The sequence below is a fragment of the Micropterus salmoides genome, unplaced genomic scaffold, assembly GCF_014851395.1.
Source record: "Micropterus salmoides isolate LMB-PRFRI ecotype aquatic unplaced genomic scaffold, ASM1485139v1 Ms_hic_scaffold_6, whole genome shotgun sequence".
In the NCBI taxonomy this organism is placed as follows: Eukaryota; Metazoa; Chordata; class Actinopteri; order Centrarchiformes; family Centrarchidae; genus Micropterus; species Micropterus salmoides.
The window spans coordinates 6,705,889-6,728,217 of record NW_024044348.1 but is presented as its reverse complement, the minus strand read 5'-3'; the positions used below and the strand labels follow the sequence as shown (position 1 = coordinate 6,728,217).

General features: G+C 39.9%; 1 protein-coding gene across 2 annotated transcripts in view; it reads right to left on the bottom strand.

Annotated features, from left to right (window-relative positions):
- The window catches only part of nav2a (neuron navigator 2a), a 220,104-nt gene that overhangs the window by 12,336 nt on the left and 185,439 nt on the right, over window positions 1-22,329 (bottom strand). For both annotated transcript variants that reach the window (XM_038702109.1, XM_038702110.1), the window contains 14 exons: window positions 19,939-20,068; window positions 17,533-17,851; window positions 16,177-16,879; window positions 14,851-15,070; window positions 13,004-13,290; window positions 11,749-11,814; window positions 10,957-11,001; window positions 10,249-10,409; window positions 9,494-9,676; window positions 5,399-5,451; window positions 3,096-3,119; window positions 2,633-2,707; window positions 311-394; window positions 80-203 (listed from right to left, as the gene is read on the bottom strand). In XM_038702109.1, the coding sequence (XP_038558037.1) occupies window positions 80-203; window positions 311-394; window positions 2,633-2,707; window positions 3,096-3,119; window positions 5,399-5,451; window positions 9,494-9,676; window positions 10,249-10,409; window positions 10,957-11,001; window positions 11,749-11,814; window positions 13,004-13,290; window positions 14,851-15,070; window positions 16,177-16,879; window positions 17,533-17,851; window positions 19,939-20,068 (2,474 nt within the window). The remainder of the gene's footprint in view (window positions 1-79; window positions 204-310; window positions 395-2,632; window positions 2,708-3,095; window positions 3,120-5,398; window positions 5,452-9,493; window positions 9,677-10,248; window positions 10,410-10,956; window positions 11,002-11,748; window positions 11,815-13,003; window positions 13,291-14,850; window positions 15,071-16,176; window positions 16,880-17,532; window positions 17,852-19,938; window positions 20,069-22,329) is intronic.

Genomic DNA, 22,329 nt, shown 5'->3' with positions numbered 1-22,329 from the left:
AATGTTGACACAAAATTCTAATTAAAAATATTAGCTTTGGCTATCAAATATCTCTGATTTGTGTAGCGTTTGTCTGTACCTGTCCTGTCCCTTTTGGGCGTGAGTTCAGGTGTGTTGATGACTCCATTGATGGCAGCCTGAGCAACAGCATTCTGCTTCTTTAGCAGCTCGATGGTCTTCCTCAACTCATTCAGCTCAGAGTCCTAAATGGAAAAAATGAAAAAGAAGATTAAACCAGCAAATCAGCTGCAGGGACAGTGCAAAATGATAATTGTACAGCCCAGTGTTATAAAACAAGAGGTGTTTTCACCTTCTGCTCTGCCGTCAAGGTGAGACTCTTCAGTCTGATGGTCATGTTGCCCAAACTCTGTTCAAACGCTGCCACCAGGTGAGCCTGTGGGAAAACAAGTTGTGCAACTGTTGTAAAAATCTATTGAAAAGCTAAATGTAAACTGGAGAGCTCAAACCTCCAACTCTTAATTCAGTTCTCCACCTTGCAAAGCCACAGCCTCATTCATTTTACAGGTATGACTTGCTACTAAATACCACATGCAAGTCAGAATTTCCAACTAGAATTTAAAACGGCAAAATAAGTATGGCTTAGCGCAGACTTTCAAATCCCAGAACCTAATCTGCTGTCCAAGAAAGATCTGTCCACCACACTTCAGCCAAATACAACCTGTAACTTTGAGATATCTGGCTAACAAACACTGACTGAGAAGTATGAAAAATAAATATAAAAAAAAGATAAAAACAACAAATTCGTTGTTTTAAGAATATGAGGGACTGAAGACCTCTCCACAGAGCTGTGCAGCAGAGACCTTCAGCTGAAAAAATGCCCCAACTGCATCAATCTCGGGGCTAAAACCAAAACACGACATCAGTCAAGTAATCTTCAAACCAAAATGAAAACTTAACCAATCCAAATAATCGTGCAAAATAATAACACCCTGTGAAGAATTCTTATTCCCTGTAGGTCAGCTTTGGACAGGTTCCCACACTACAAACACAACACTGACGCCAAACCGTTACATAATCTTTACCAAAAACAGTCCTTGGAGCGAGAGCCATTCATTTATGCTAAGGCCCAAGACTGTACTGATGACAACATAAAGCCATCTTTGAGTAAACCTCTTTTGACTACAATTTTTATGTTCTAACTTGATTTGATGTATTTCTGGCCGACATAGTGTACAGATAGTATAAGAAATAATTTGCTACTTTCTGACAACATGGGAGGCTTCAGAATAGGTAGGTGGGTTTGGCTGCAAACAAGGCATATAGGCATTGCATGTCATAAGAAAATAATGTGAAAATAAATAATTAAAATTGTAAATGAATCCATATAGTGTGACAATGCTGATTGTGCTGGTTTAAACAAGTGTGAATGCAGTTGTCCGTCACTATACTGTATCAGGCTTTAGACTACAGATATAAATGATCTGCAGATGCCTGCAGGAGGTGTGTGAGAGTTGAGTAAGGCATTGATTGATGGGTGATTCAAGTCGTGACTTCTTGCAGCAGAAGATGTTCTTAAAGTCTCGGCCTCTGGGGCTTCAAGGTGTGTTCAGATAATTTGTCATCTGTCTGCAGTATGTAATCAAATATTTGAACAAAGCCCCTCCTTCACACCCTAAATCTGACCTGGTGACACCACACTACAAACTGCAATGTTTTTAGTCCGTTTTTCTTTCAACAGTCACACCACACTTTCTTGTATCCAGGCGTCATTAGCTATAAATCTTCTGTCCACATCTATGACAGTCTCTCTGCGGTAATCTAACACCTTTCCCACCCTTCCATATCGCTAATCCACAGTTAAACCACCAGCGTGCACTGATTTAGGCAGCAGATTACAAGCAGAGTTTGGCGAGACTTGTGCAATACAGAGGGTAGGGTGGCAGATAGGATCATGTCTGGAGACACTTAAAGAGATATTCTCATGGTTCTGCCAGATGTAAAATTACACCTTCTTGGAGTAAAGTGCTCAACCCGAGCCATCTGTTCAATATTTGATGAATATCATGAAACATTCTTGCGTGTATTTAGTAAATGTTTGGGTGCTTGAGGGAGACAGCTTTTTTGAAGATGAATCTGTCTTTTGGCAAAACCATGATAGTCATCTCATCACAGGATGTTAGCAATATCCTTGTGAGCATGTTGGCATGCTGAAGTTAGTATTTTTCTCAAAGCATTGCTGTGCTAAAGTACATCCTCATAGAGCAACTTTCGTGGCAGAAGACTTTGGTCTAGTTTAATTGTACAATCAAACCTACTGCATTTAAAAAAGAAAAACTGACCTGAAGAGAATTTTTGCTTGATGTCCCTTTTATAAACATTTAGTAAAAACCTTGGAATTTTTTTATAAAAAAAGGCCACTTTTGTAATGCCCATTATCCCAAACCACCTGAAATCTTTTATTATTTTCTATGCAATATATACCTTGATAATAATTTGAAATCTAATTTTTGGGCAAAGTTGCACAGACTTCGCTGATAACCTCAGAATAAGTTTTTTTTAATTAGCATATTAGTGATTAATTGTGGCACAATAAACACTGCAAGGAGACAGTATACATGTACAAATAGGTTTGTTCAGGACTGTGCGTGTGTCTGTGTGCTTGCTCACTTACATTGGCACTGAGCTGTGTCGTCAGGGCGGAAACTTTTTCCTGGGAGGCGTCCAGCTCCCGGCGCAGCTTGCGAATCTGAGGACGTAAAGAAGCACGACATCAAAAAACACCAAGACAAAAGCATACATACCTGCGCCATAGAAGCATGCAAAGTCATACACATGCATCCAGATGCATTATGGAAAAAAAAAAACACAGTAGCAACAAATGAGGGAGGCTCCCAGATGGGAGCTCTGATATGTTCAGGTTAAGAGATGAAACACAGTGTATGCATAAAAGAGCACATACAAGTGTACACAGGTGTGCAGAGAGGAACAAGAGCCTGTTACAGGGTCAGTCACAATACAGTTACACGTGTAACTAGATACAACTGTGACCACCCCCCCCCCATGTTCCAACAAGTTCAGCAACTGCACATAGAAAATTAAAGAGCTAGAAGTGCTGTGCGCAGGCTGATGCTTACCTCCGACTGAGACTTCTCCTCATTCTGTGAAAACAAACATCATAAAAAGAGAAAATCGTTAGAGGATGTACTGACTGAATTCTGACATGCTTTAATGACAAAGAAGAGCAGTTAAAATTGCCAGAGGGCAGACCATGCACATGTCTTGACTCTTGTTTGATTTATTAATTCCATGGACGAGCTTTATAAACTTAGGAGGAGACTGTCTGGTGTAATACGTCTGGAAAGCAGAGATATCCTCCTGAAGGCATTTTACTGAGATGTGTGTGTGTGTGAGAGAGAAGAGTGTCCCATTGTCTCCGTAGGCTGCACACAGAACAATAGTAAGAAAAGACAGGTAGGAAAATGCATACAGAGAGAGAGCAGGCAAATCACATACTCGCACGAACACAACACACCCCGCTGCTGTGCACCAAACAGTCAAACATTTACATGTAAACAAGCTGCACCGGGTTCTGAAACTGCATCTGGTATTGTTCTGCTTAAACTGATTGAAGCTGTTTACAGCTTGTTTAAAATTTGACGTCAGTTTAAATGATTTTCTCAGTTCTCTACAAAAACTTAACAGAATAATTTGAAAGAGGCTGTTATGTAAGTAAAATTTTATAGATTTGATGATTATTTTTTTAATTTCAGGGCTACCCATTCATTTAAGCTGTCTTACACTCGCCAAAGTGATTATGCTCTTGGTCTTGCATGTTTTAAACATTTTCACTGTGAACATCTGCACTTACTTCTGAATGAGCAAATCTGGCTCGTATCCCAATCCCATGATATTTGATCACTATGCATTCTAATGCAGACAAAAGGTTTCTTGACATGTTCCAATATTAAAATGACAAATGTAGACGATAATGTAGTCTTGCTGGAGGTATGTGCTGTATGGGTGCTTTCCTTTAAAAAAAATATATCCACAATCTGTCAGTATTTTTACCACAGTGGTTGTGTTGTGACAGAAGCAATGAAGCAGAACAGCTGATAATTAATGATTTTTCATGTGATTCTATCAACAAATCACTAATTACTAAAACAGGTTTTCACAGCCTATGTGTCTGTGCATGCATGGCTGTGTGTAAGCTAATGTGGCATCTGTCCATACATGGTCTACACACCCAAACAGAGTTGTCAATCACGCACACATGACCAGTTGATCCAAGATACACAAACAGAGCAGCTATTTGTCTTGGAAACGCAGACAAAACACAGAGAGCTCACTCTGATGCAAAATCCCAAACCAGTACTAAACAAACAAAAACAATCCCACGAGTGGCGTGGAATTTTCAAACATTAGATTTGTTTTTCAGATATGAATCCACATCTAAGGAGATATATCAGCTTTACCTTAGTTTACTCCATATCTGATTATATGTTCTATGTAATGTAATGTTTGACTTACAGCTGCTTAAGTACTCCTGCACTCTACAGTCCTCCTCCTTATCCCTACCGTTTGTTGCCAGGATGTGACGGTGCCCGTCAGGGATAAAGTAGCCATCATTTTGCCTTCAGTCTCTTCCCCCCCTCTGATTTCAAACCTGTGATTCTCAGACTCAAAGCACCAGCCAGTGCTGAGCTAGGATCCAATGTCTGAGAGTTTCACTGCTACACCTGGCCAGGTGAATAAACCCGCCCACAGAGGGAGGAGGAGCTATGCTATGAAGACTAGGCTCGGATTGGCTACTATGTATGCATGTGGGCTCTTCCAAGTTTCCCTGTGTGGCTATAGCCAGACCTTTTTCTCACAGGGTGTTTGAGTCAGATGTTTGAATGCATTAGATGGTAAATTTGTAACAAATACTCTAAATATTTCAACATTCTTCAGGTTTTTTTTTCTCAGCAATAATTTAATGCTTATTGTGCTCTATTACTGAAACAACTGTACAGTGTTTAATTTCATACTTAAATGTATGTCTGGCTCTATTTATCTGTATTTTTGAGGCTAATACCGTTATTGATATTTGAGAACAACTTTTTTGTTTACACAGTGAAAAAGGAGACAGGAAACATGAATGAGGGGAACGGGGGACATTGCGGTCACATTGTATGCACCCTAATTCTGAGAACCAAACGTTTTAATCCCTTTAATTTGGTTATTAAAGGTTTCTGACCGAGACATGTCCTGAGCAGGATATTTTACAGTGGAGAAATAAACTTGTCAATGCTCTTTAATGGAGAAACTGTAATGACAAAACAAAATGTGCCTCAAAAAAATTATGTATCAAAATAGCTTTGTATTAGTATTTAACTATATGCACCAGGAGTCATAAATTATTCATATAATAACTCTTGACGTTTTGTGTACTCACTGTAGAGTAAATGGAAGACGTGCTGGAGACCAGAGACAGGGATGATCCATGAACTAAAGAGAAAAAAACAAGTAAAAGTGGGGATTACAAAATATATCTGTACACACAGTGACCTTTATTATGAACAGACAGTCTCCCCACACAAACCACCCACCCTGCTCTAACCCTGCCCACCCAACACTGTTCCTCTAGCCTGCCCCGCCCCGACTGCCCACCTCCTCATGAACATAATGAGTGCAGCTCTGCGGTCATAAAGATAAAAACTCCTACATGTTACAGTTGGGCTGTGGCGCAACTAATGACAGCCTGAGTGCTAATGACTCAGCCACTAATCACACATCAGAGGCAGGAACACAACGCCAGCACTGTTTCCTGCCTGAGAACAGATCAGAAAGGATCAGCAGCGTGACGTAATTAACCACACACAGAGGTTGAGCTGATCCCAGCAGATTCATTCACTCACCTCACAGGGAACAGACATTAATTTACTGAAGACTCACTTTTAACTAAATTTGGTCTAGACATCAAATACGTGCTGGGAGCCACATGAAAAGGAGATTAATTTAGATTCACTGCTGTCTGGTTTGGAGCTCATTAATCAGTTTGTGCAGGTCATATCTAATAAGATCTTTTAATGTGAACTTATTGTTATTGGACCTGAAGTGACTAGAGCTGCAACAAGTACTTACAGTAAACTTAGTTTCAGATTATTGGTCGAATAAAACAAGACATTTGAAGACATCACTTTGGGCTGTGGAATATTATTTTGGCCATTTGTTGAAACTTTTTTGAAAAAACAATTAATTGACTAATCAAGAAAACAATCTGTAGATGAATCCATAACAAAAATAATCGTTAGTTTCAGTCCTAGAACTGATATAAAGGCTTATAAAGTGACATGTTTTTTTTAGGTATTCCTTTCCTTTCTTCCTTTGTGGGTGAACAATAATCACTATGATTTTTTATTGCAATATGTTCTGTGAACGTGTGAGAAATTATAAACAAACTGGTACCAAGTTGCCCTATCACTGTTTTCATTAAATATGGGTTATGCTTTTTGGAGTCATTTGTTGTTAGTGTTGATTTTGTGGAAATGTGCTTATTAAATCCATTTTACACAGGATGAAAAGACTGGAGTTGCTCTCTGGTAGAGCTGTTTTCTTTTTTACTACAAACGTTTTATCTCTTTCTAACCTTTCTTACCTTTTATTGATGGCACATGTGCAGATGTTGCCGTTTGTGTGTTAGCATTGAGAATGTACTTTCTTATATTTTCTTTAACCTCAGTTGTCTATAACATTCTGCAAAACTGACTGCAATTTTAACGCAGATTCTTCAAAATTCTTCATGACGGGTTTACAACATTGATGAAAAAAATGGGGAAAATAAAGAAAAGTTTTGTTTTTGTCCATGGTTACAAAGATACTATGATTTACTACAGACTGTCTCATATTATTTTATAGTCACTTCTTTTGAGATACCATTATAATCATGATATTATTGCAGTGTGAGTATTTGATTCCCACCCTGGTAAAATGAGAGACAAAGACTCAGAACAAAATAAGAAGCTTCTTTCTCTTACAATAATTTAATTATTCACAGATGTCGGTTTACATACTGTTCCAGAATATAATGCAGGACAATGCTTCTTCCATAGAAAATATATCCAATGACAATAGCTAGGCTCACTGTGTGGTTGTAATTGTGGTGGTAATTACAAATGTGAACACCATTCATCTCTGTTCATCTCTAAAAAATAAGTTTATGTACAGTCAATAAGTCTTGATTGGAAAATCCAATTTCTGCAGACATAAGGACAAAGTGAGCAAATATAAAAGGTGAGTGGGAGGGTTTGAGTGAAAGAGATGAAGTGACAGTGTGTTGTGGTGTTGCTCTCACACAGGACAGGTCTGACAAAGTGTTGGGTGGATGATGTGACTTTTGTCCTGTCAATCTAACCACGGTCAAGTAACTCAACACCTCAGCAACATCTACACACAAACCGCATGTTCTCACAGACTGACACACACACACACACACACACACACACACACACACACACACACACACACACACAGAGGGAGAGAGAAAGTTATGTTGGATGTTTTTGTATGTCATCGTGTCTCTCTCACGCCTCTCACTGTGATCCCTGTAATTATCTCCGCTTCTAAAGTGAAGACCGACTCTCAGACTCATGGAGCTAGGAAAAAGAGAGAGTGATTTTCTACTGGGAGGCCCAATAATGATAAGTTTGTGTCTGTGTTACTGTGCATGCATTTGTATAATAGCTTTACAATACTGTGAAAAACTCAAGGCATTTGCTTGAGACAAACATCTTTTAAAGACAGCTGTACAATAGATGATTGACAGCAGTCTCCTCTTAGACGACAAAATTAACCCTCATATACAAAACACAACTTAAATAAGTTTCCAGATGTATGTAGTTGCATAATCTGCGTTCTGTTCCAGAGTCTCGACTGAAAACTAAAGGGGAAAGAGCGTTTGTTGTCAGGGCCCCGAGGCTCTGGAACAGCCTGCCCGAGGAAATCAGGTCGGCTGAGTCAGTGAACTCTTTTAAGTCTCTTTCTTAAAACATACTTTTATAGGAGAGCCTTTCCCGATTTTATTTGATTTTATGCTATTCTATATTTACTTAAAACACGTATTTTAGTTTGTGTTTTCTTGCTTTTATCATGTATTTGTTTTGCTGTAATTGTTCTATAAATAAAGATGATTATTATTATTATTATTATTATTATTATTATTATAATAACAATCACACATCATCTTAGCTAGCTGTTGAAGTGGTTCCAGAGTTCAAGTACATGGTGTATCATGTGATCATCTGAACACTTATTCCTTAATTTGAAGACGAGCATTTAATTGATTTTCTTGTTTAATATTTCTCTGTATTACTGTATTTTATATTTGCTGGTTCACAGATTGTGGACATCTTGATTTTGTCTTTACAGACTTGATGTTTATATTGACTGACCTTTGAAATTAAATTAATTATCATTATATATTCTCAGATAAAATCAGGCTTTTATTCTGAGGAAGGCAAAAATGCATTGTATAGACTTATATATCATATATAGAAATAGAATCATGTACACATCTGGTCAGGCTGAACTGAGTTTCAGAATCTGGTAAAGAAAAGTAAGTCTGGATTTACCTGGTTTCTTAAAGAACAAGCAGATTCCCCCAAGGCACATTTACAAAACCCGTTTCAGTGTCACTGGATTTGCTCTCAAAATCATTGTCTCTCTGCAGGGCAAATCTGTCCTTGGATATCTTTACTCTGTCATGCGTATATCAGTCTGTGATATTCATCTGTGACTTTAATTACATTTCCCACAATACCTTTTGACAACCTTGACAGGAGTGCAAACGTTTTGGATCTTGTTGATTACACAAGCTGAAATATCATGAAAAATCGAGCCCTGTGTACATTACTTGCAAAAAAAATGTCTCGAGGCCGTTTAAATTGTGGTTTGTTGTTTATATTGCAGTTTGCTGAAATGCAAGTTCACTACCAACTGTAGCTTTTTAACATTATTTAATTGTTTAGGGCCGAAATTTCCCATTAAGAGAACCATTTTTAACACAATACTACGCCTACCTCACTCTGAGTCTTAGTTTTTTCCTCTAGATCAAAGCGCAGTGTTTCTATGGCCCTGAGGACTGAGCAGCTTCAGCACAGAAACCTCGTCTGAGCAGGGAGTCTGCCTGCTGGTGGGAAAAGCACGATGGGGTACTTTTCCCAATAAACAAGCTTATGCAGAAACAAAGCAGCCCCAAAGCTGATTATGGACGTCTAAAGGGATAGAGGGCTTTTCTTAGAGGAGCGGTTGTAATCCGTCCTAATGTTCTCTAAACAAATGGAATAATAATTCTTTTGGCACGGGGATGTGGAATAAGGAAGGGGAGGCTTTAGAGTCATAGAGAGATGTAGACATCCAGGTCTTGGAAAAAGATTACACGTAATTACAGATTTCTCCAAACGTCTGAAGAAAACATGGCCAGGACTCATACACAGTAACGGAATATTCAATACACTTGTCTTGTTTCCATCCTTCTCCTGCCTCCTCTTACCTTCCTCAAAGCCGTCCCTGAAGGAGCCCGATCTGCTCATAGTGCGAGTCTTCTCGTCAAGTGACATGCAGGAGTTTCTCAGTCGGTTGTCGCCGCAAGGGTCAATGGGGACATCCTGATTGGTCAGACTGTTGTTGCGCAGACCGGCAAGGTTGATCTGAGCTGCTGAGGTCGGGCTGGATGCTGTCAATTATATGTCATGAAAGGAATTTCTTCTCATTATTGTTATGTTTTAGGATTTGTTGTTTAGCCTATAAAGTGTCAGTAACTGTGAAAAATGTCCGAGGTAACACCTGCTGATTCAGATTGTCAAAGATATTCAGTTTATAATTAAATTAAACTGAAAAACAACTCCTCACATTTGAGAGGCTGAAAAATAATGTTTGCCATTTTGCTTGATAAATGTCCAGAATGATTAATTGTTAAATTTTCTGTATAATAATATAAAGTATAACGATATGACTAGAGCCGTATGTATATAACAGAGCGTAAATCAAGTTAAATGTAGAATAAGAGTAATGGTAATTTCACTCACTTGAAAAACTGCCACCTCCTAATATTTTAATTTGTTTTTAACTAAAAAGAACAATCTTGGGTTTAGGGTTTGATGGAAATGCAGCTTAGGTGTATGCACTAGGTTCTGAAATTGTTTCATAGGCTTTACTTTGTCTCAGTGAATAGAGAACATTTCAATTGCTTAATGATTAAAGTAAACACACATGGATTACTGGGTTTTGGTGCCGTGTGGGGCATACCGAGCTGTCCGAAGTTGAAGCGAGTGCCAGACGGGGAGGTTAGGCTGGAGCCAGGGGAGAACGGGGAGTTACTGGCGGACTCCTGCAGCCCGCTGGTAGAGTGGGAGCGCAGCCAATCACGGGCCTCCTCATGACCTCTCAGCTGTGGGGACGGCCCATACCTACAAAAAGTCAAAGAAAAGATTAGAGTGGAAGCGAGGACACAAAATGGAGCAGGTGCAGGGTGGATTCTGTGTTTTTACAGTAGAAGTTGATTTGGATATGTTATGTCTGACTTTTTACAATCAGTGAGGTGGATTTCTTTCTCTTAAGCAGTTAGATGATTATCAGGGATGTAACATCGGATGAATCAGACACTGAAAGAAGGAATTACAACAGTGTGAACATAGACTGATTCGCAGCTGTGAGCAACAGAAACTGGTGAAAAAAAGCAGAAAAGAAGCTAAAGAAAGATTGACCCCTTGCAAGCCTGCTACAGCATAACACAGTGATAGCTCTGCACGATGAAAAAGTGACATGCCTCTTGACAGAAGCACAACACAACAACGCATGTGCCAAACAAATACTTCAAAAGCATTTTTAAAAGCGTGAGCACAAGCCTCCCTCAAAGAGAGAATGTTGACGCGGAAAAAAAGAAAGACAAAAGACAATTTGGTGAACTAGTGTGCAAAAAAGCGCAATATGTCCAGCAGGAAGTGAAATCAGTACCTGAGTCCCTTCTTAGGCAGAGTGTTTCTACCACAGTGAGGCCCGCTGTGGGAGAGAAACACTTCAGAGGAGGAAAGCAAAGGAAGCAGGGAGGCAAGAAAACATGTGGATGCATCTCTCAAGGACTACTAATTACTATTTTCAATATGCAAGATTTTTTTCTTATTGATAAACTAGTATATTCTAACATACACACTGCAAAAAATCTCTATCTCTAGCTATGTCATTTTGGACTTTTACTCAGTCCTAACACTCCGCGTCTCAACAGGTTTCTTGAAAAAAATAAAATAAAAAAACAGACTATGGAATATCACTGCACTGAAATATAAAAAAACCCACATGATATAATGATAATTTGTCAAGCATTCCTTAAGATTGAGATTTTTGCAGTGTAAAATCAATAATAAACTTCCTGTGCTCATGCTATTGGGTTAGTCTGCACATATAAACTCTACCACAAGGTGGCAGTATGTGAACAGTCATAGGGCTAGAGTTGACCACTAAACAAAAACGCTGAAGCTGCCAACACCCACACAGACAACATCACATTTACTCATAAACACAACTCCAAATTTCCATTCATACATGAGCTAGAGGTCCTACAAATAACCACAAACTACCACACAGAGTGACACACTTCCACACAAAAAACATAAAATACAACATGCTACCACACAGAGCTTTTCTCTGTGGTTCTTTGTGACGCTCTCTGTGTGGCAGCAGGCGGTGGTTTAATAGGAACCTCCACAGCTGTTTCACCAGAAGCCTAACACTGCACACAGGTACATTTACCTGTCCTGCTTCCGAGGTAGCGTGTTTCGGCTGAATATAGGGCTAGCGGAGGGGGAGGACAGGGGACTGATGGAAGAAGACAGGAAGGAGAACGCACAACAGACAGAGAAAGAAAGTTTTAGAGAATAAAGTAGATGAAGAAATCCTTCAGAACAGGTCTGACACGTCATCTCAACTGCGAGATTCTTCACCAATGAAGATAATATGAAATCTCAGTGAGTAGGGTGATGTCATAGCCTCAAAGCTGCAACTCCAGATGCTATTACGTTTCCTCTGAGACATTCCTGTCACATTACACAGTCAACCTGTCAAGATGGAATCCGTTACAACGACCACAATTACTGTGTAATCGACTGAAGACTCCGTGGGATTGTGTTTCGTTGCTTGAGCGCAGACAGAATGGCAAACAAGAAGCGACAACTCATCACGACTGGTGCTTTGTGCATCATATCAGTTCTGGTTTCTTTAAAAGGAATTAATGTCACAACTAGGCAGGATTTTAACATGGTCAGAGATGGAAGAAGCACTTAGATCCAAAATCCAAGTGAAAATGTTACTTTACTAGACCATATTTTCCTCTGAAAAGCAATTAAATATTAATGAGTGTTAAATAAACACCATGCAACTTCGGAAAGTCAAAATCAATAGATTTTATATATGAAAAGTTAGGAACATGATCAATTGTAACCCTGCTCAATTCAAAATTGCTGACTTCATGACTCTTCTTTACTTGTACTATTACCCTATGTGTGACAACATGTGGCCACATTGGCCGTTCAGTCAAGATTCAGTAAAAGTTACATAGGATTGCTTTAAGTAGTATGCAATGAAATACTCAAGTAAAGTAGGACTATGCCAAATATTTACTTTAAGGATAAGAGTCTTCTTTTCTTTTTACTTGGTGAGTACAAAGTTATTAATACAGACAGGAATTATGGCCCAAACTACAAAAATTGTTGTAATAAACCAGTTACACATGTGCAGTACTTGACTGAAAATATTCCCACAGTGAGCTACAAAATTGTACAAATCTCTTGATTAGTTCATGCAACTTTTGTAAAATCACATTAATTTATTAGTTACACTAATGAACAGACTGTAAAGAACCTGGAAACAACCTCATATACAACCACACTGATGAGAGCCAGAAGCTGCACTGGAGAACAGATAACAGAATTTAATTTGTTTGTCTTTTTTGAAAAGGAAACATGTTTTTGTGTGTGTGCGTTTTTTCCCCACTCTTTTGTGTGCTCACCTCTCAGACATGCCGGTCTTGACGCTGCCAGTGCGGCCCAGAGCAGACAGGGTGTCCTCCCTGTGGGTCCCATGGACGCCACCTCCTCCGGCGCTGCCCAGGCTCATGTCGATGGACTCGCTGCTGGTGTGCATGCTGCTGACAGATGGGTATCCCATGCTGCCCGTCCCGCCATGCCCACCCAGTGTGCCCTCCCTGCTCTGGGCGGACGAGCTACTGAAGGTGGTGCCCCATGTGAGGCTGTTGGAGGGGCCGGTAGAGGAGTAGACTGAGCCTGGACTGGAGGCCTATGAAGCGGCGGAGAGCATTTGTCTTTAAATTTGTCTGTCATTTCTAGTGCTGAAACAATTAGTCCTGTAAAAATGCCAAAGATGCTCTTGAAGGCCAGAATTTGCTGCTTTTCTTTGTTTATATGATTGTAAATTTAATATATACTTGGTTTTTGAACTGTTTGTTGGACTTCAACTTGTGCTATGGGAAATTGTGATTACATTCATCACTATTTTGTGCCTCCAGAATATGATATGATTAATGAAAAACATTAATAGATTAATGAACAATGAAAATAAGTATTAGTTGCAGTCCTGATGTGTTTTTCACTTTTATTTGATGGTCTATATATCTGACTATTTAAACATCGGAACCTAAGCTTACTGTTTGTAAAGACATGCCCTATGTGTCACCTTTATTAATAAAAACCAGTCTAATAAAATTTTATGAATCACATGAGAGTGATGCAGAGTTCATGTCTGAGCATGCTCACATTTTCCGTGCTGCTACAATATGTAGCCTACAGTTAGTCAAACAAGTACCTACACTACGCATCTGCAGTTCCACTCAAAACACTCATTTTTGTTTGTGGCATTAGTCAGGTGGGACCAAAATCATCCTTGAGTCCCTGTTAAAGTCTTGTCATTAGCTCACAAACACTTTCCCACATCTTCAACACATACTCACTTAATCAACTCTAAACTACATAATCATTTCTGATCTTAAAACCAAACTTAGCTTAACTTGGACAGCTGACCACAAAAGTTAAAACTCAATTGTGAAAATGACAGCAGCTTTAAAGTTAAATAATAAGAAACAGTAAAATATACATAGTGTGACATGTAACAATAGTCTACAGCCATGCTAGCAGCTCTGTAAGGCTGTACTTAGGCACAGTGGTGCTTCGAATGTGGTTATCACCATAGCCAAAGAACAGCAGAAGCTGATGGGAATTAGTTTTAAAGATATTGGTAATGGACCAAATTTTTTGTTAGAAAAACATTGATATTAGCTGCTTTAAGGAATAATTAAAGTTATTACAATTCTTCTGGATGAGGACACAAATGTCTGTACAAACATTCATAGTAATCACTGCAATAGTTGTTGAGATATTGCAGTCTGGACCAAATTAGTGGACCAACCAACAGGCCAGCATTGCCACCACTAGCATGGCTAAAAATAACTCAAATGCAACTCAAAAATTACAACAAAAAAGGGAAAAGGCTTTCCCTGTTTTCATGGTAAGTAATGGGTAGTTAGAGAATGTATATGAATAAAAATAGCAGCATTCCTAATGACTAAGTGGCTGCTCTCGTGACACTGCCCATAAAAATAAACCAGGCTAATTACATTTTAAAGACTTTTTAAACTAAAAGCCCAAGAATAAACAAAGACACATATTTATCTTTTCCTCTGTGTATGCTAAAGCTTTATCATACAATTGCTGTCACAGTGTGGGGAATCGCAGCCAATAATTCCCCAGGAGCTCATGGATGATTTTGATATCTCTTCATTTATAGAGCAAGTTGACTGACAGTCCTTAATTGTCTCCATTATTTTCATATGTTCTTGCTCACCTGCTCGCTGCCCAGCGTCCCCATCCCTGATCCGTGCATTCTGCCTCCAAACAGGGGGCTGTTGGTCTCGCTGTCCCCGCCTCCCAGCCCTCCGTCAGGGGACTCCAGCACCGTGCCTACATGGTTCATGGTTGCGTGGGGGTTGGAGATAACAGTGGAGTTCTTCATGTTTTCAGCCGTGGTGACCGGAGCCTGTTTACTGGGCTTCCCACCAAACAACCTGTGGAAAATCAGGGACAGGAGGAAGGATGTCATTTTCTAACTTCCTATGAAAAGGAATTGTGAGTCACAACTTTCTGGCATTTTAATAAATCACATAATCACTTTTTGAAGGCAGCACTATGCCAGAGGAAGAGGCAGTATGTAAAGATGAACAATATTTGAATTTCTGTAGAGAGAAAGATACACATTCTGTCAATCTAATGCAACCTTAAATTAGAATATGATTGCCTTAATAAGGCATATTGAACATAATTGCATCTTTTAACACTTAATATTACTTTTATTAACTTCACTAATCTTTGCAGGTCTTGAAACCTCAAGCAACTCTTGAAGCTTTGACGCTCTTGTGCATACACTTACATTTAAACAAGATGCTGGTGCAAGACCAAATGTCAAGGGGTTAGCAAAACCATTAGGATCCATCCTCCTCCAGGGACCGTGAATACCAACAATAAACTTAACACCACATTTCATGTAAATATTCATGGATGTTATGGATCAAAGCCCTGTACACAGGATAGGTAAAGTGAGTGCTCAGATCTAAGTCAAGGCCAAACACAGACTCACACAGACAGAACTCTCTCCTGCTTCTCTGCTGGGTTAGAGTTAAATGGTAGGCTGTGATGACTGGAGCCGCGGTGGGCGATAATGGCAGCACACAGCCTCTTTGAAGAGTTATCACTCCCTCACATTAATGAGGGTAGAGCCCTGAGGTAAGACTCAGCTCCCATTACCCTGCACCACACCCTCCCCCTCCGCCCTCCCCCCTAGACTGCCAAGGCTGAGGCTTGGCACCTGATCAGCCCAGCTCAAGGCCTGCCTTTCACAATGGCCTGATTTAACCTCCATGATCTTGTGTCTGTGAGAAACAAGCCCACACGTGTGATCTTTACTCACCACAGTTTATCATTTACTGTGACTACATGATGACTGTATTTTAAAATGGTGTTCTCTGTGTGTGTGTTTGTGTGTGAATTCAAGCCCATACAAGAGGGCCCCACTCAGTATGGGTCATCAGTTAGTAGTCACTATGTCTGCAGGACTACTGACAATACCAATTATATATATATATATATATATATATATATATATATTTTATATTACCTGCGTAGTGTAGGTGAAGAAACCTGCTGTCTTCCAGTCAAAGGAACAGTCGCTGCTCCTCCGCTCTGCATCACAACTCCACTCCTGAGGTTGTCAATCTCAGAGACGCCCTTCTCCCGATCCGTCTGATTGGCTAGTAGACCTCCTGAACCATTGGCCTTGGTGATGCTCTTCCCGTGAGATGTGACAGAGAGCACAGCGGCCTCGATGCTGCTGGTGGAGGAGCGGTTTCCGTTGCGGGAGGCTGCTCCCGAGCGACTGGGTCTCGGCAGGCTGCGGTACTGCAGTGTGGAGCGGGCGCTCATTGGTAGGAAGCCATCATCGTGGTGACCTAGCACCGATCCGGATTCATGCCCACCGGCCTTCATCCCTCCTGCCAGTGAGCGTGCCCCAGATTTAGGCATCTTCCCCAGGGTGGCTGAGCCACTTGTGATGGTGGCACCACTGGCAGTAACCATGGTTACCATCCCAGGGCCCTGCTTCTTGAAGCCGAAGGTGCTGGTAGGGGTGCGTGAGGTGAGTGTATGTGTCTGGGAGTGAGGGTCTGAAACGGTGTTTGTCGTCGATGTGCGGCTGGTGGGAATTGATTGTTTCTTTGCCTCGTCGCCGCTGCTGCGTCCTGCGTCTGAGGGTGAGCGGTGAAGGCCGTTAGGACGAGGAGAGAGGCGACCCTTTTCTGACACCTTGACATCATCTGTCTTACCTGCAGGACACAGAGAATGGGTAAGTGGGTGATACTGCTGATGATTTCATAATCAGATCACTGACAGCTGGACTTGAGGTGAAGAAGTTGCATCTCCACACTGTCAGCTTTATCTGAGCTAGAGGAAGGAGCCTTACTTTTCATTCATTTTTCACTACCCATTGCCATTCATAAGCAAAATATGGCAGCGTCTCAACCCATAAAATACTAAACGCCATCCATTAAATAAAGTGAAAACGTAGGTCACCTCTTGGACTTGTTCAAGTGATGTTACAAAGTGTTACCAAATTTTTAATTTTACTCACAAAACTTTACATTTACATAAATATCCCAGCATTTGTGCAATGCAATACGCTGCAAAAATACCTGACATAGACATTTCATTCCGCATTTACACTTCAAATTTTATTTTTCATAAATAAGAAATAAGTTTAAGTCCGACAGAATTAGTAATTTCTGCCAGTTTAATACATTTCAGGAATTTCATTTAAGATGAAGAATGAAAACGATGAGCAGAATATAACTGTATAAGATATAAATGACACTTGATTAAAGTTGTAAGATTCGACACGTTAAATTTTCAAATTGAATTCCTCATTTATTTATTTGTTGGGTTTTTTTGTCCTATTAGTGGTGATCGATGTCTAAGTTACCTGAACTGTGGGTCTTGAGGCCAGTGGAACCTGCAGAGCCTGTGCTACTGGTGCTTTTAGTCCGGGGGGATGTCACCCCAACCTGAGTGCTCATGCCTCTCCTCCAAGAGCCTGTGTGTGACACAGAGGGGGCCTTCCTTCCTGAGCTGCCCTTGTCGGACTCATCAGACATGTCGGAGGGATTCCGGCGGCTCCACTTGGAGCCTGGCTCCATCCTGACCCCACTGTCTGACCCGCCGTCTGGCCTTTTCACCTCTTCACCTGACCAGGCTTGGTGCACCGCTGTGGAGGCCGAGTGTTTCTCTGCATCCGTCACAGGCTGGGAAAACACACACACACACACACACACACACACACACACAGCATGTCAGATTTATTACTGCTGAAGAAAGTGTCTTTTATGAGACGGTGCCAAGTGCCTCTAAAAAGCACTCCGTTTTATGACCACAACCATCATGCTGTGCAATCCTGCCAGCATCCAACAGACCATCACCTGAGCAGTTTGTCAGTTTGACCACATCAGGACCTAGGCAGAAAGCGTTCTCCTGAATTAAAATGTAAGAGAAGCATTTTTGCTGCTTTTGCTTTGCTGGGCAGCTAATGTTTTTGAGAAAGAGACTTGGTTAAAGTCAAGTCTGTCAGATCAAGTCCGTTTCATTCACATCACAATTTTTCATTAACAAAATTGCAAGTTAAGCAAAGCTGCGTGCCTGCAGTCATATTTATTTTTCACTTAATCTGGGACCAGTTTCAAATCTGAAACTTGAATATTTTTACTTTAAAGTCTCAACTCAAGAGATATAAAACCATAAAATCTCATGAAAGTCCGGCCTCACAGCAGAGAAGTCCATGTCTCAAATCTAAGTCTCCTTGTGAGGACTCTTGATTACAATAAAACACGGAAATAGTTGCTGTTGCCCCTGAGCTTTACAACATCATTCTTCTTTCATCAAAACCTAAAACATACTGTAGGCAAGTTAGTGGTGCACTTTTTCCTCAGCTTCATCCTCATCTTTTGAGTTTTAATTGTTTTAAATAATATTAAAAAGTATGACTTTGCTAGTTCACTGACTAGTTCACTGAATTTACTAACAGTAAATTACAGCTGTTTAAGGGTTATGGATGCTCTTAAGTTGATTCTGCAACACTACAAACATGCAGCAAGCTGCTCTGCTCACAGAACAAAAAAAAACACAGTGAAGCCAATGTGTGTCATTGCCAGAGGACAGATAAGGCAGACTTAATTAACCTGCACTCTGTCAGGCTGCTGTACTGACAAAAAGGCTCCTTTGTGCCCTACGTTGTTTTTTCTTCCGTGACTGAACCTCTGCGGCAATAAGGGACACACGTCACATAGTAAACACTGTGTGTGTGATGTACATGTGAGTCAGCTGACAATATTATCGTCTCACCGATCACTTTCCTAACCGTATTGGCTCTTATTCAGTATTTAATGGTTTGAGGCCAGTGTCAACATGAGCTTTAGCTTTGTGAGTTCACAGCTGTACAACTCAAACGCAGACTCACATTCTTCTCTGAATGCAGAGGAACGCTGGCACAAACTGGGTCTAGGGATATGAGGCCATGTGGAATAATGCATCCATTTAACACTTTTTACATCTACATTTCATTATCATTTGTAGATTTGTCACTTAAATTAATTCAAAGACCCAATATAAAATAAACAGCTGGCCTTCAGATGGAACTCATGTGTCATATTTATGATGCGGGAAGGTGAGTATACAATCATGCATTCTGACAACACTGTTGCTAGGCTGTTGCATTGTCTAGTTTTATTTCTATTTCTTTATTTTTGCGCTTCAGTGTGATATTTATGAATTCATGGGCTACACCGTTTTTTGACTCTGGAACTCTCAACCAGAAGACATCTAAAAACCTGCTGATATCACATAATATCTCTTCTCAGAAACACTATATCTCTTCTCAGAAACACTATATCTCTTCTCAGGGCTCCACTCGAAGTCACCAAAATATGCCTGCGAGTGATTATGTGGGCGATGAGAAACTGACAGCTGATTGTGAGGTAGTGCAACGTTAGTTATAATAACAATAAGACAAACGCCATCGTCATGTTTAGCTTCTTCTAAATAAGGTAAATGACTCTTGAAAACTCCATCTGTCACGGCTCTTTGCAGACAGAAAAGAGTTTGATGGAGTTCAGATATCAAAGGAAGTAAAACTGTACTCACTCTGAACTCAACTGTCTACATAAATGACTACCTGAATGTTTTGTATATCATGCTTTTCTAATAAAAAGGGGAGAGGAGATACATACTTTACAAACTTGGAACCAGATCCAGAATTGAACTGGCTATCCCAACCCGAAACAATTTTTGGTATTATTCTTACATATGGATGTGTGTGTGTGAGAGTGTGTAGTTTTACCTGTGCGTTGACACCCTTGCGCTGTGCAGCAGGTGTGTTGGCGTAGGAGGAGATGGAGGAGCTGGTGTTGATGTCATCTGTGTCGATGTTGTCGCTGATGCCACTGCTCACAGAGCTGCTGTCATCCCAGCTGGAAACGCACAGAGACAGAGAGAGGCTCACTTGAGAACTGTTTAAACAACAAATCTGCCAGACTGGAGAGGATGGGGGAGCCCACTTGGTTCTTGTTAGACGTAGGGCTGGGCAATAAAACAATAATGATAATTATCGCAATATAATTTTCCTCAATATCAATATAATTAATGTTCAATACATCGTCAATAAATACTTGGTTTAATTCATATGAATAATGAACAAATTAGCACTTACTTTTTCTGTTAAAATATTTATTTTATTGCGGAAAAGGGACTGAAAAAAGATTTACTAATCATATTTATTAAATTTATTTTTATCATAATAGCTTTGAATGTTCTGCCTCAGATTTGTAAAGTGATCCTCTGTTTGGCATCAAGTGTTTGGCACATTCTGACCATAAAGAAAAGTTTAACCACATAAATAACCATCTGGTTTCTTCAATTTTCACTCAGGAGCAAAAATCAGCCTTTAAACTTGAAAGAAATAACGACTTGACATTTATCGTGATAATTACTGATATCGAATGATATTAAATGTTTTTATCGTGATTACATTTTTGGCCATATCGCCCAGCCCTAGTTAGACGGTGGCCCCTTTGGAACAATTTTTATTCCTCTTTCAAGAGACAGACACTAGATTTACTCAGCAGACAGACTGAAGACACAGCAGTGAGGTGTGATGCTTCTTATACCATGAACACAACTCTTTAGAGACAAATATGTCTTTTGGAGCTGCAGTGAGATTTTCCTTTTTGCTAATTAAGTGTAATATTTAAAAGTTGGTCCTTTTTTCTTGTTTCATATTTGCTGTTAAGTATAGATATGTACACATGTACACAATATACGTGCTGTGTGCAAGTGCGGTTGTTTAAGAGTGCTTGTGGTTATGTAAACAGACCTTATGTGTCAATATGTAAAAGAATTATGTGCACTATACAAGGACAGGAAGTATGAAGTTCTCTGTATACTTGTATTTCTGATAAATGTATGACTTTGTATGAAAAGAAAAAAAAAAAAGTCATCTATTAGCTGCAGTGTTAAACGGAAATAAAAGTTTAAACAAATGATGGATCCGGCGTCTCTGACTGCCTGGTGATTCCCTTCCTTTATTCTCCATTTAAACTGGCTTCAGCTTGGGTACGCACACACATGCACACAAACAGGCTGAATGGGGTTGTCTATCATATGAACAAAGGCTTGTCGGAGAAGTGACATCATGGTGTGTGTGTGTGTCTGCGAGTTGTTCAAACAGACCCATCTGAACAGAGCAAACACGGAAGGAGTTAATGCAGGATATTTGTAAATATGTGTGTGTGTGTGTGTGTGTGTGTGTGTGTGTGTGTGTTGAAAGTCTGTGGGGGGCAGGAAGCCTGGCCAGTTGGCAAACATCACTCTGAAAGGACCAGTGGGAGGCTGATGGTGATGGCCAGTGCAGGGTTGGCTGCACCAGACACACACACACACACACACACACACACACACACACACACAAAACAACAGAGCTGGGGTTGACACACTAATTTTTTTTTAACAGTCATCAGGAGTCTGTTCAGTTAAGACTAATGATACATAAAAACATGTCTAGAAAGTCTTGTATGACAACACCCACATACAATTATCGCCAATGACACACACACACAAACACTGTGTCAACACACAGGGATTAAAAGGAGTTACACAGTCTCACACCTCAGTTTATAAAATGCCCATCATAATTTCTCAGAGCCCAAGATGAAGTCTTAAATGCAATTGTGCAAATGTAACAGCAGTCTAAACCAAAAAACGATATTTAGTGATAAAATGATAAAAAAACCAGAAGAAAGCAACAAATCCTCACATTTGATTTTTGCTTGATAAATGACAAACAAGTAATTGATGGTGGGTTAGGAGAAATCACAACTAGTACCAATATGATACCTGTTTTACTTGATTCTGACCTGTATTTTAACTGAACACGATTAACCAAACTCAAGAAAGATCATTGTTAAATTATGTGGTAACACACACAGCCAAAAAAGGACTTTGCCCAAATAAAATAAATGTCTAAGAGATAAGAGACAAGAAAGATAAGAGTCCAAGCTACTTGACAGTTGTTGATCATTTGCATTTCACATTTCACTCTGTAATAAAAAAAATTGTGCTGAAATTCGATACACATTGCTACATATGAGCTCCCATTCATCAGTCATCTGTCAAGTCGGACTTTCAGAGGTCCTGAATGTTTCCCACCAGCACATGAACACAACATCATAATTAT